The sequence below is a fragment of the Homalodisca vitripennis genome, chromosome 1 (genome assembly GCF_021130785.1).
Source record: "Homalodisca vitripennis isolate AUS2020 chromosome 1, UT_GWSS_2.1, whole genome shotgun sequence".
In the NCBI taxonomy this organism is placed as follows: Eukaryota; Metazoa; Arthropoda; class Insecta; order Hemiptera; family Cicadellidae; genus Homalodisca; species Homalodisca vitripennis.
This window is the reverse complement of record NC_060207.1, coordinates 145,996,978-146,011,773: the sequence shown is the minus strand read 5'-3', so window position 1 is coordinate 146,011,773 and position 14,796 is coordinate 145,996,978. Positions and strand designations below refer to the sequence as shown.

At 33.4% G+C, this 14,796-nt stretch overlaps 1 protein-coding gene across 2 annotated transcripts in view; it reads left to right on the top strand.

Moving 5' to 3' along the window:
* LOC124373340 (disks large-associated protein 5-like) overlaps positions 1-14,796 on the top strand; it is a 51,715-nt gene that overhangs the window by 22,168 nt on the left and 14,751 nt on the right. For both annotated transcript variants that reach the window (XM_046831725.1, XM_046831722.1), the window contains exons 7-10: positions 8,296-8,482; positions 10,205-10,359; positions 11,758-11,875; positions 13,667-13,812. In XM_046831725.1, the coding sequence (XP_046687681.1) occupies positions 8,296-8,482; positions 10,205-10,359; positions 11,758-11,875; positions 13,667-13,812 (606 nt within the window). The remainder of the gene's footprint in view (positions 1-8,295; positions 8,483-10,204; positions 10,360-11,757; positions 11,876-13,666; positions 13,813-14,796) is intronic.

The window sequence follows — 14,796 nt, the reverse complement described above, 5'->3', positions numbered from 1 at the left end:
TTGTTGAACATCAGTAAATTTTCAATACTAAAAATGCGCCCCGTTGGTGTGACATAACAAAACATTGTTCCAAAAAGTAGATGCCCAATCTCTATCACGATTGTAAGAGGTTTCAAATTTATATTTAAATTATTAAAGGATATATTTGGGTGTTTCCAGACATAATATACACCCTGTATATATATATATATATATATATATATATATATATATATATATATATATATATATATGTGAAATATGAGCTTGTCCCGTTTCCAGTTAATCAGCATTAACTACTTCACAGGGTGCAATGGTAAACAATTCTGTGAAAACCCAACCCCTCCTCATCATTAGGACAAGGAAACAAAAGTGATATACTAAGGAATCTGGACAAAAAGTGCCAGCTCTCTGATTAATAAAATTAAATGGATTAAAAACAAAAAATGTGAAAGTTTGCATATTGGAGATGATTTGACTCATACTCCTCTGTTTCTTGTGGTGAGTTATAAAGAGGCAGACAAATCATTAACTAAGGTGAGCCTGTTTGTCATTAATAAGGCTTTTTTTTAAATTCAGAACGTTAGCCAAAATCGATAGGGAAGTTGAGAATCGTAACCATCTTGGTAGGTCGCAAACTGCAATCAAGCAAAACAAATCTTGAGAATGAAGAACTTTTTTGATCAGGTCGAAATTACCCACGTCTCACTGAACTCCTCTAAAGGAAATGTGTTTTGTTGAGACGTGCTGGATTGCAGTGAGAACGAAATAAAGGAAGAAAATACTCACAATGTAACAATGGCTGACTGACTACAACTTTTCAGCATTTAAAGGACAAGACTGAACTTGAAACTATGAAAAGAAAACTAAACAATTACTTACAACTATACAAAATCAGAATCACACCAGCTATGAGAAATCCGATCTAGACAAAGAAAACTGAACTTTAAAACACTCTGAAACACAAACAGAAAATTCACCTTAACACAATTTTGAGCAAAGCCATGATCCTTTGTACGGGATATGACAAACTGAAAACCCGTCAAGATCAAATTGAAGATAGCGTGAAAGCATTCCAGTACCAATATAAAAATTACGCTGAATAAAATCAACTGAGGCCACTGACACCCACATAATCTATATATATTAAAGAAAGTCGTGTTAATTACACTATTTATAACTCAAGAATAGCTGAACCGATTTTGATGATTTTTGTGTGTTTGGAATTGTCTTTGTCGGGAATAGGATAATAAGTATTAAAATATCGTAAAAGTTCACAGGATTCCGCCCCACTAGTCTCTAAAAGTTACAGAAATACCTATAAGAAATGCATTGCAGAAAACATATGTTATCAAGTGAAAGAGCCTGTTAAAATTTAATCAGCTGTTCTTTGTAAACATATATAATGCGACAAAAGAAATATATGTTTATATAATTTAACCCTTAGCGAGCCACAAATAAATAACCAAAACTACTCCTGTAAGAGCCATACACCTTAAAAGTAAAAAAGTTCCCACATACAAAATCAATTTTTTTTATAATTCTTATAACATAAGAGGTAAAAAAGCGACAAAATATTTTTTTTCACTCTTTATTGTTAATTTACAGCCAAAAAATGGTATAATCATAATTTCACTGAAAAAATTTAATTTTGACATTCTATTTGTTCATATATAAAATTAACAATAGTTGAACACAATTATTATAATATTTTACAAAAAACAAGCATATAGTAATTTTTATTTAGAGAAAATATAAAGAATATAGTAAAAATTTATATGTACAAATTAAATAAAAGCAATGAAACTAAACAAATTTCAATCTTCCAAGTATAAAATAAAGAACACACTACATTTTACTATATTATAAAATGAGAAAACTTATAAATGATACTTATTGAAAGTGAGCTACTAATATGTGATCCTTAGGCGTAGGTTTGTTGTGTGTGGTACAGCTCAAAACACAGGTCAGGATGCAAGGCAGGCTTCGACGCGCACGTCTTGCAGGCATAGTTCGTCTCAGTGCACACAACACAACAGAAATACTTTGGTCTCTTCTCCAAAAAATGACGTCCAATAAGTCTTTCTTCCTGGGGTCCTTGTGTCAAACGTCTTCCTTTTCTCTTTGTGGAATTGGCTGCCATTTTCTCACTTACTAAGTCACATACCAGTTTTTTCCTGAACTGTTGGTGTGTTAGTGGTTTAGTGTTACTTTTTATTTGGATGTGTTTGAATAACAGGTAGGAATTTACAATTAATTGATACTTCTAGCAACCAAAAGAATACTTTTCTGTACCATTTTTTTGTTTTTCTCATAAACTGGTAAGAAGCGATAAAATGGTCGCTTCCGTCAACTGCGCCCATATGCTTGATATAATCTAGCACTACATTTGGTTTTGCAGTAGGGGGTTTATTTGGCCATTTGCTCGCAACCTCTGTAGCCTCTGATCTACAAAGGCTACAGAGTTTTATGTTTGAGTGCGGTCGCCCTTTGCTCTTAGTACTCAGCATGTGTACAACCCTCTTGTCTCTCCAAGATAAAACTAGAGTATCATTACTTCCTTTGCCCGAGATGTCCCCAACCTTCATTTTTTTGGATTGTCTATTCAAATCTGGTGGCATAGATGTACGATTAGGCATTACTGTCCCAGTCAAATAACAATTTATACTCAACAGCTCATCAGCAAGTTCGGGACTGGTATAATAGCGGTCCGTAAATACGTGCAAACCAGAAGTTGGATTTTGCAGGTCTTTGTAAATGACAGACTGACACAATAATTTTACAATCTGTGTAGTTTTCAAAAGCGGGGAATTCAATATAATGTCACTTTTTCCAAAGTAAGGCAGAACATCATAAATGTATCCATTTACACAGTCTTTCATGCCATATTTTGTGGGCTTGTTTGGTTTGTAAACTCTGAAACTGACTTGCCCTTTGAAAGAAATCGTACTTTCATCCACTGCAACAGTCACTAGTTGTATAGAATAGCTTACATTTATCCCTTATGTGTTCAACTATTGGTTCTATTCTTTGAGACTTACTCATAGGTGCTCTTCCATCAGAATGATTGAAGTGAAGACTCCAAACTATGTTGAGAAAATCATTTCTCGAAAATACATCTGCAAAAAAAGAATTTGATCTTCCCATTTTGTACTATGGTAAGATGTAATGTCTGGAAGAGGAATAAGACCCATGTTTATGATCATGCCCAAAAATGCTTTGAAATCAATATCTGTAATCGGTTCCCACCTATTCATACAAGATTGTGGAGAATTTAGTTGAGACTTTCTATCTTGGGCAAACACATTTGTTTCAAATACGATTTTCGCCATACAAGTTTTGTCAAAAAATAACTGGAAATATTCTAAAGGACTTGTATCCTTATCAAAAGTGCTAGGTAATACTGGGCCTTTATTGATATTGTACAGAGGAATTGTATGAGATGGGCCTGGATCGTTTGTAGTAACATCAGTCCAAGTGCGTGGTCGGTGATTACGTCTAGGTCTAGGCCTACCTTGTATGTTTAGCTGCATTGGCGGTGGAGTAGCATTTTCCCTTTTAAGAGTTTCATTACGTAATGAAGGAGTTTCTAAGGGCTCAAAATCACTGACATTTTCATTACGATTTTGTAAAATAGTATCTTCGGCTTCACTACTGATCGATCCCTCTATGAGTGCACTACTAAAAGAAGCATTCATTATTCCTTCCACAAAGTCTTCAAACCCTTGATCGTCTATGTTTGCCATTGCTAAATGGGCAAATAAGAGTTTGTAAACACGCAAATAATAGCTAGAAACACTTAATATTCTTAAAATTAAAACTTGACAATAAAGCCCTACATCACGATAATAATACATAAACTACACTGTACATTGATTAAAGATATTGATTAACATCAAAATTGAAAAGATAAATACGCGGATCGAAAATGGAAGGGCGAATAAACATCTAACCTCACGGAAGGCTACAGGCAGACTGAGCGCGTGTCAGTAGACGTCGTTGGCTCTGCAGGAGACTATTAACATCCGGCCGCCCGCCATTTTGTCACTCGAACAAGAGCCGTGACCTTCAAAATAGGCACAAACGGTTGTCCCTTGTTTAACAGTTTTTACTAAGTTTGTTACCCAGAAATGCTTTTAAATAATATTTTTAAAAAAAATTGATTTTGCGTCAGTGGACGTTGTTGGCTTTTAGCGCTAATTTAGGCATGACGTCTAGTAACGTCATTGGCTCGGAAAGGGTTAATTACCATTTTAAATTTCTTTACATTATTTATAGTTTGAAAGCATAGAGTAAGCTTAAGAGAAACAGCAAATTTTGTTTCAACTGTTTCTGCAATCATTGCATAGACTTTACTATCCAGATAATACAATTAAAATTTTACGTAAAAATTCACCATTAACAGCAATATTTATCTAATATAAACCGTGCTCGTGCTTGATCAGAAGAGCAATGCAGATATCAAAATTACTATCTTGCATTGGCTACAAATATAAAGAATCTTTATTAAACCAACCTTAGTTGTTTTTTTTTGACAGAAGTATGGTTCTCAAATCTCCGTACAACAATCAATCGAGACAACAAAGCAAGCTCAATCATGGCATCGGAGATATAACTAATTCGATCCAGAAGTGATACACGCGCAAAGCCTAAAATAAAAATCATACACAATTTCACTTAACTACTGAAGCTCATAATCATTAGACTGTAATAATATTTACCTAAAATATTCCTATTTTCGTTTCAAAATTACATTGAGCCCCATCATTTATTACATTGTATGTGCGCTAATGAATTCGGCTTTTTGACTCCTGTCCACGCTGGGCTAATATAGTTCAATTGTATACATATTCTCATTCCCTATACATGAATGTCATCCTACTGTTGTGCATTTGGTGGTGCATCTGGAGAATGGTCAACAAGTATATTTCATGGCTTCAAATGTTGCTCAACGTGCAGAAACACCTCCAGCAACAACATTGACCAGTTTCTTTGTGACCTGCCAGAGCGATCCGTTTGCATGAACTTTGCTTTACTCGGAGATGCCACGTTATTACACTTGGAATAACATCAAAGAATTTTCAACGATGGAAGCAAGGCGATGCGGTTCCTGGTTATACGGATGTGTGTTCCACTGATGCTCTTGGTCGTATGTATACAGTTCATTCTAAGAATTATGAATGCCTCTATTTGCGATTGTTGTTGGTAAATGTGCATGAGCCAACGTCATTTGAGTCACTACGGACTGTTAATGGTACAATATTTCGAACATATCGTGCTGCATGTGAAGAACTCAAGTTACTAGAAAACGATACCCATTGGGATACGACAATCGTTGAAGCAATTATCTCTGCATCTCCAAGTCAGATATGTACATTATTTGCTGTCATCCTTTCGACATGCTTCCCATCGAACCCATCTAACCTGTGGCACAAATACAAGGATAATATGGCAAAGATATTTTACATCAAATTCGTGTTAGTTCAAGAAATTCCGATCTTGAAATGAATGAGGAGATACATAATCGGGCCTTGCTCTTGAAGACATGTGCTATCTCATGTGCGGTAGTCTATTAGTCAGGTTAGGAATGCCAGCGCCAAATCGTGAAATGAATGACGCATTTAATCGAGAATTGGAACGGGAACGTGAATATAATCACCAGGAATTAGATTTAGTAGTTCAAATGAATGTACCCCTGATGGATCCCCAACAAAAGGAAGTTTATGATACATTAATGAAGGCAATTGATGATGGAAACAGTGGTTTATATTTCCTGGATGCCCCTGGTGGAACTGGTAAGATATTCCTCATGTCAGTAGTTTTAGCCACTGTTCGTGCAAGATCCAACATTGCGGTTGCAGTTGCTTCTTCTGGAATAGCAGCCACATTGCTAGAAGGATGTCGTACGGCACATTCTGCATTAAAATTGCCATTAAATCTTCAATCTATCGAAGAACCAACATGCAACATTACAAAGCGCTCCGCTATGGCCATAGTTTTATCAGAATCGAAGATCATCATCTGGGACGAATGCACAATGGCGCATAAACGTGCATTGGAAGCACTTAACCAAAAATTGCAAGATCTACGTAAAGACTCGAGGAGGCGCTATGTTTTTACTATCTGGCGATTTCCGCCAAACATTGCCATTAATTCCCAGATCGACTGCTGCCGACGAAATAAACGCTTGCCTCAAATCATCGAATCTATGGCGCTATGTTAAGAAACTTCAGCTGACAACAAACATGAGAGATCTGCTGAAGATTTCTCTGAGCAATTGCTGACTATTGGTAATGGTCGAGTACCTGTCGACAAATCGAGCGGATTGATTTAATTTCCTCCGAATTTCTGTAACTTTGTCTCATCGAAAGACAAACTCATCAACAAAGTATTCCCAAACATCATTACTAACCTCAAAAATAATGAATGGTTGAGTGAGCGAGCAATTTTGGCAGCTAAGAATAAAGATGTAGATGACTTAAACTACATAATTCAGAATGAGATCATTGGTACACTGCATTCTTTCAAATCTATTGACTGTGTAACAAATGAAGATGATGCCACCAACTATCCAGTTGAATTTTTCCACTTCTTGGATGTACCTGGCTTACCACCGCACAATTTACAACTAAAGATTGGTTCCGTAGTAATCATGCTTCGAAACTTAAACCAACCAAAACCTTGCAACGGAACACGTTTGGTGGTAAGTAAATTGATTTACGCCACAATACTCAAAGGAAAATTCAAAGTTGAGGAAGTTCTCATCCCAATGATCCCAACCAACATGCCATTTGAGTTTAAACGGCTTCAATTTCCGACCCGTCTTGCATTTACCATGACTGTAAATAAGTCACAAGGCCAATCGTTGAAAGTTTGTGGTCTTAATCTCGAACATCCATGTTTTTCCCATGGCCAATTATATGTGTCATGTTCACGTGTCGGAAGACCTTCCACGTTATTTGTTTTCGTGCCTAATAAAAAAACAAAAATGTAGTTTATCACAATAAATGACAAATAAAAAATCATTGAATAATTAATTTTTTAAAATATATAATCATCCTAATTTAAAAAGTAAAAATGTGATCATGTGATATTGCCTTTAAGGCGGAACAAAGTTCGCCGGGTCAGCTAGTCCATTAGAAATAAACTGAAAACAAACAGCCAAATTAGTGCATCCCTTCAAATGGCTAAAAGTAGAGTACTCAGCTGATATCAAAATTACACAGCCATTAAACCACTTATTTCCAAACCAAGTCACTTTCCAAACCCAAAAGAATAGAAGTGATAAAGAGAAATATTTTTAGTGTATTGCTACAAGTTATAGAAAATCATGCTCATAGGGCTACTGGACAAGTTAACAATAAATCATGGTGTATGCCGTGATCCAGACTAAAATCGTTAACCTACCAGATCAAACCTTGACAACTGCAGAGTCAGCCAATATCAAATCCAGTTTCTGACCAAGACGTCTTTAGAAATAGAATGTAGAAATACAGAATGCTCTATCTCCTAACCAAATAAACAATAAAATACTAAGAGGTAGTTGTAAATTTTTTTAGGGTGCTAGGTCATGTAGCACGTATCTGGTAACAAGCTAAAGATGCACTTCAACTCCTGCTTTTCTCTACATGGATGGTGGCATCAGACACCGTTCCAATGGAAAAGGTGAAATTAAAAACTAAATGGAGTTTTGATTTGAGGGCAGTCAACAATAACAAGCTAAGGTCATTCAAAGTCCCGGCAAAATCGTCGTGAGGAGGTAGTGTTGTGTCTTCTGTGACTAGGACACATTGCTGACTGACGGCTACCTCATGAGCTGAGATGTCCAGCTGATCTGCGGTACTGCTGTCACAGTGTAGCATGTGCTTGTCGACTATCATCGCTAATTAAAGCACAGACGCAATGTGAATTTACCAGCTTCATTAAAATATATCCTATTTGATTACGATTCTTGTAAGTCTTATCTAATTTATATTCTTGTCAATTGTTGAGGTCTAATTAATTAATTGTGTTGTTATCCAGTTTGTGCAATATTAATGTTATCGATTGGTATTTTTATTGAGATGGCTTTTTTTCAGGCAATTCTATATAAAGTTAGTTATAGCTAAAATTTATCGTAAGGTGTTTAGTATTAATTTTTTTTATTTTTCATATGGTCTGGTATAAGTTTACCACATAGAAATCAGACACAACTGAAAAACGAGTAAGTGTTAGTATTTACCAAGGGAATTGATAACCTAAGTGGTTTGCTTTTTCATCCATACATATCATGCCATAAAAGTTATTTTGAAAAATTTTCAAGATGTGTTTTTGTAGGTTGAGGCTTTAATTAAGAGGTACTCGAACTTGGATATCCTCAAGGAGAACAACTGGATAAAGCCTGAACAGGTAATGAAGAAGAAGAGAGGAGTAGTAAAGAAAAGTCAGCCAAAAACCACTGTGTCATCTTCAATCAGAGAAGCGATTCGAGCCAGAAGAACTAAGCTGGCTTCCTCCCCAGCAGGTAAAGAGATGTTGTGTAGTCTTCATTATTAACTTTAGATTGCAGATGTTTTGAGACACTAATGGTCTCATAACATTTAGAAACAGTTAAGTACTCGAGTAAGGCTCAAATCACTTAAGTGGTATTTAGAGACTCATCTTAGATAAATCTAGGAGGTCATACCATATGAACTAACGGCTCTACTACGATTTTATTTTTGAGAATCATACTTTATTTCAGTCATCACGCTTATGTGATCTATAAAATGTAGTTGTTATTATTTAAAATATTTTATTTTTTACTGGAGAGAAGGCACTTTTCATCCTGTGTATAAAGGTTTACTCAATGTATTGTATTAAGCTGTTTACTGAGTAAAGTTATAAACGTATAAAAGTGTATGCTTTTAACACCAGTTTAAAATATAACTGCAACCTAGATTAAAATAAAACCTAGGAGTGCCGATGGCTGAGAGGTCTAAGATGTCAGATTTTGAATCCGAGTTAGAGATAGTGCAGGTTTAAATCCTTTTTATCAGTACCATTGACCTTGTACTGCATTGACTCTCCTCTTTATTGTGTTTAATAAAACCTTCGAACAGGTCAGTGCCCCATGAGGATGGACAGAATAAGGTTTTAAAGGAGATTGTCCTCACCCATTTTTCTTATACACAACACTCTGGTATCATTTGTTTATTTGAACCAAGGTTATAGTGTTATGTGTTGGCTTGTTTATCGACCAGAGAAAGATATCATATTGGAGATTTTGAAATGTGTGATACTGATTTCTTGTATCACTGTACAATGACAAATGTGCGAAAAAAATGTTGTACTTACCAAATGTATTTAGATTGATTTCTTAATTGAAATGCATGGCTTTAGATTATATTCGTGAATATATTTTGACTTCTAAATATGGTTTACTTATAGATTTTGGTTATACCAGGTTTTTTTTTTTTTTTTTTTTTTTTTTTTCCTTCTGAGGGAAGAGGACACTTTGTCCCCGCACTTAGTCCTAAAAGGACCTTTGCGCCTCCCTTACTTTTATTTTTGCCCTCAAAAACCGAGGTTATACCAGGTTAAAAATTAAACAATTATACTTTTTATTAGGTCTAAACAATTAAATATTTAAAATTTTCTCAAAATTCCTCATACATGAATTTTTTTATATTATATGGTTTTTTTAAGAAGTACAGATATTTTCAATTGTAAATAAAATGCTACATCCAGTTTTACTTACATTTCCAACATACACACAAATACTTAATAAATATATGCTTTGTCAATATTGTATAATAAATTAGGGTTAGTATATAAAAAAACTTCTTAAAAGCTCATAAACCTATCCAGGGTTGCCAAAATTTTATGAAGGGACATGGTAAGCAATTTCAAAGATTATTATATTGATTTATATTAGATCTGAGAACATGTTTGTAGTAAAAACTACACTAAACATAAGCTCACCATACTCTATTTAGAATGAAACTTAAAGTAGTAATACAGCTAATATTAAGTAGTACTAATTGCAAATGATTTTAAATTACCATAAAACAATAAAACACTAACAACACACATCACCCACCAACAAAAAAAATTATATGACACTCACAATTGGTTGGTTTTGGAGTTGGTGTATTTCCATAGCAGTTATATTAATTAGATATTTAAGTCTGTATTACATCAGTTATTGTCTTATTGAAGTTATATAATTGTTTTATCATATTATTTAACATAATATGGATTGCAGCTGTCTCAGAAAAATCACCTGTAAATGAGAGGAAAAGTGTTATGGCAAATGTTTTGTCAAATAAGAAACGGACACGTAGCAATTCCCCATCTCCGTACATAGCAATCTACTTGTCTCGCATTGGGCGATCTCTAAGCCAGACCCCTAAAAAGTCGGTAAGTGTAGATAAGAGAAATACAATTTAAGTTGTCAACTCAACTCTATACAGGTTTGATCAGTTTAAATGTTTTAGTTGACACCAGATTACTCTACATGTTGGAGCTGCAATCATGACTGTAAAGTTCTCATATTATCCTCACATTCAGAGGCTCTTACTATTTCTTATTTTCTTTTTATACCCCTTTTATATTTACATTATTTTTCTGTTAGTAAGTAAATCTCCATATAGGTATGTATAATAGTAAAGATTTTATTGTTAATATACTGTGAAGAATAGACAAATAGTATTCTTCAAGATATACACAATTATTAATTTACCAATTCTCATTCATATTATATTTGTCTGTTTATTACATAGCAATAAAAATGTTAACCTACAAGAGGAAAACTGAATTACAGCCTCGTCATTTAGGGCAGATTTTTTCACACCTCTTTTACATTACATTTGCAATTTGAACATGGTAAGACCAACATAAAATAGTATTTAAAGTTTTAAGAAGCCAAATGAACATAGGGAGTCCAATCCACGTTCAACTGACCAATACTAATATAGCATGCAGAATTTTTAATCAACGGAATCTACATATTCATTAGAACTTCTTGGAATTGGAAACCTGTGAAGAAATTTTAAATGCTCTATCTGTAGAAACAGTATTTAATAGTTTTCTAATAACTAAGTATAATCATAGATGCAACATGCCTTCACAAAAAAGTAAGATGTAATAAAACATGTATACCAACATTTGCAGAAACAACTCACCAGTAGAACAGGATTGAGCTAACATAGCTAATGTTAAAAGAAAACCTTTGGCTTAAACTGTTAAGACAGCAAATATCCAAGGCTCACATACTATAAATTCGGTTAGAATAAATAACTTTCAACCCTCAACACAATCAACCAAAGGTCTGATAAAGTTTCCTTTTACTGTTGTTGCATGTCACCCATCCTGGAGTATTTTATGGTTTTATTTCTAGTGTTTATTGTGCCATGGAAATATCCAATGCACAAATAAACAATTGGCTTCATTTGCATGATGATGACATGGGCACAGATAGTGAAAATTAGTGGACACTATAGAGACAACAAAAATTTGAAAACACTAAAAATAGCTTTATTTGCATAAAAAGTATATATATTGCACTGTCCCTGCAAAAAATCAAAAAGAAAAATTCAGTAAGACTACATAGTTTTAGGTAAAAAAAGAAAACTTATGTATCCAATTTCAACTAAAAATAATATTGTAACATGTTATGACGTTTAAAATTGTTCTTATAGGACTAAAATAACCACTACAGCAGCAGTATCTTTTAAACTGACAGTGAAAATAGATAAAAGATTTGTATTTATTAATTCATGGGAAAAAACAATGAGTAAAACTAGATGATTTTTTCAGATTAAATCAGATGATCTAGATGGAACACCAAATATATTAACAAAGAAAATCAAAATTGAGCATGAATACAACTCAAGAGAATCAGATTTATCTACTAATGTAATGTCAACAGAAGAAGGTAAGTAATAAAATATCAGATTTAATGAGTGTGTTTTAATAATAATACAGATTAACTTGAAATCATATCTATACATGGCAACTTTAATCTGTATTGTCTGTATAATACAGAACCAGCTTATTTCTCTATGCAACAACCTCTGCACCACAGGGATGAGTGGAACAGGGTTGAAATTAAATCTGACACTCTTACAGACTTCATTCCTTGAATCTGAAATCATGTTCGACTAAAGAGATAACAAATCTGACGAAGAAGCTTCGTCTTACATATTAGCTACACTTATAGGGTGCTCAATGAAAAAGCTGTATCTGTGCTACTTAATAGTATGGGCAGTTCTGATTGGAAATAATTTATCTTATACTGTAAGAATACAAACAGTGTTTGAACTTTTTATTAACGATTTAGTGTTTAAGTTTAATGACTGTTGTCCTTAAAGGGAAACATTTTTTTTTATATGGAAAAATCCTCAGTAGCCCAATAAATTGGTATACTCCGTATTTAGGGAAAATTAAATCTTTTCTTGTAATATGTCATGAAAAATATAAAGCCCCTGTTCTAAATATAAGGAATATTATTCTAGGCTAAAACAATTGTACAGGTCAGAAATAGCAAAAGCCAAAAAACAATCTAATGCAGATTTTATTCTGAAATCTCAAAATAAATGTAAAGCAGCCTGAAAGATATCAATTAGAAAATTAGTCATTTAATTAAACAAAGCACTCCAAATTTACCCATCAGTGCTGAATTTAACAATTATTTTGTTAATGTTGGTAATAACGACCAACAAGGTTTTCCTATCGATACAATTGCAACTCCACTTGAAATTTTACAATCTGGTAAACCTGTAAAGGATCCCAAGCTGTATTTTAAATTTAACTTTCTAGATTGTGTAACTGTGAATAAATGTATAAGTAGTCTAAGTAATTCAAAGGCAGAAGATGACTTTCATTGCACCTGTCAATAGCGCTCTTCAAAATGAAATTTTATTTGTATTTAAAGTTTAGCTTTATTTTGGGTGGTTGAGAAATTACACCAAAAATACTACTTTCCATGATGGTTCAGCCACTATACATTGGGGACGGATGGTTACTTGTATAAGTCAGTAGATCAAGAATTTTCGTAAATATGTGTAAATAGTAGTAAGAAAATACCGATAGTAAATATAGCATGTCATTTTTGTTTGCTTGTAGCATATGGAATTTCGGTCAAAATACATTTTGTTCTTTTTTATTACTTTATATTTCTTTTATTGCCGAATATTTCTTCTTAAAATTGTTGCTTTATACTTCAAAGATGGTTACACTTACAAAAATATATACAGATGTTAACATGTAAAATATTTCAAATGCTGTCTTTTTAAATTTTGAAATAGAAATTTCAAGGAAAATGTCAAATATATATTAAATTTGTTTAAAAAAATAATAAGCAGTATAAGCTTTACAAAGTATGCATATCAATGTTAAACTACTAAAGACAAACTAAAATTATAGCTCTGGCTATTGTCTAAGTGGATTTTCGATTGTTTCAGCAGATGTCAGCAAATTATGGAATTTTTCAGTTGTTTGAGCAGTTCAATCGACGAACTTCACTTAGCTAACTTAGCATCTGTTGCATGCCATCTGTGGTGGTAAAAGGGTTAAGCATATTCTAACCACATATGAATACCTATATAATCTTATTCGAAGATCTCCAAAGTAAAATAAACGTGTTTTGCACTGTGTGTTTTAAAATGTTATTAACATTTTTTCTCATGAACATTAGAAAATGTAATAACATTGTTTTGAAATGTAGATGCTTCAGGGGATTGTAATACAAACGGAACTGAAATAAGCAAGATTAAAAGTGTGTTGTCAAAGAAGAGACAATTACCCAGTGAGTTCTCATCTCCATACACGTCTGAAATTAGTCAATCTTTGGAGCAAACTCCTCAAAAATTGGTAAGTGTACAGAATTTTTAAACTGTCACACAATTTTATACTTATGCTAATGTTATATCTACGAGGATTATCAAGAAAATGCGTGTTATTTATGTATAGTACTGAAGTAGTGTGGGTAGCACCACTATGTTACATCAATGTGTATAGTGGTTTATAGTATGCTCCTAACTGTGCAAGGTGGAGCATGTGTTTCACACGTTCAGTTATAATCTCAAAACATGAGTGCATAATAGAAAACCTTCCCAATTGTGAAATGCACTGTGTTATGTGTAAATTTTTATAACTTTAATGGAATTTTTACTAGTGACAGATTCATTACGGTACTCAATACCAACCGATTGAGTACCGATCAATCGGTATCGATGTGGTGATTCTTATCACTCGATTCCAATACCAACAGCAGTACACTTGAAAAATTATGATTTCACAATATTACAACTAGTGATGACTAGCTGAATCTCAAATCCAAGTAAGTCTATTCACAGACAGCAGCTGATCAGCAGTATGAAAATTACCGATTTCTGACATACTTTTTACTTTTTGTGTGAGAAAATGAAAATGGATAACCAAATTTACAGATTACTGTAGTTAAACAAATGATATTTAAATTATAGTTAGTATTTTTTATATTTGTTTTGGCACATTGTCACAAGTCTGCTGCATCAGGAACAACTAGGGGAACAACTAATCAGCAGTATGCAAATTACCGACTATGACCATGTTTTTGTAGTTCTTTGTGGAAAAAAATTATTTGGAAACATACAGTAACAAAATAAAGTGATGCATAAATGATTTTTTAATTGAAATTAGTATTTTCTATGTTTATATTTGTCAATACCAGCTTGTCTCCTGGTTCTATGTGTGGATGTTACCTCCTTGGTAGTAGACAGATGATAGCTAATTTTTATTTTATCTATGCGTTGTACTTTGTATAGTTGTACATAAATAGATTCTCTTTCAAAATCTATTATACATTTTTATGTC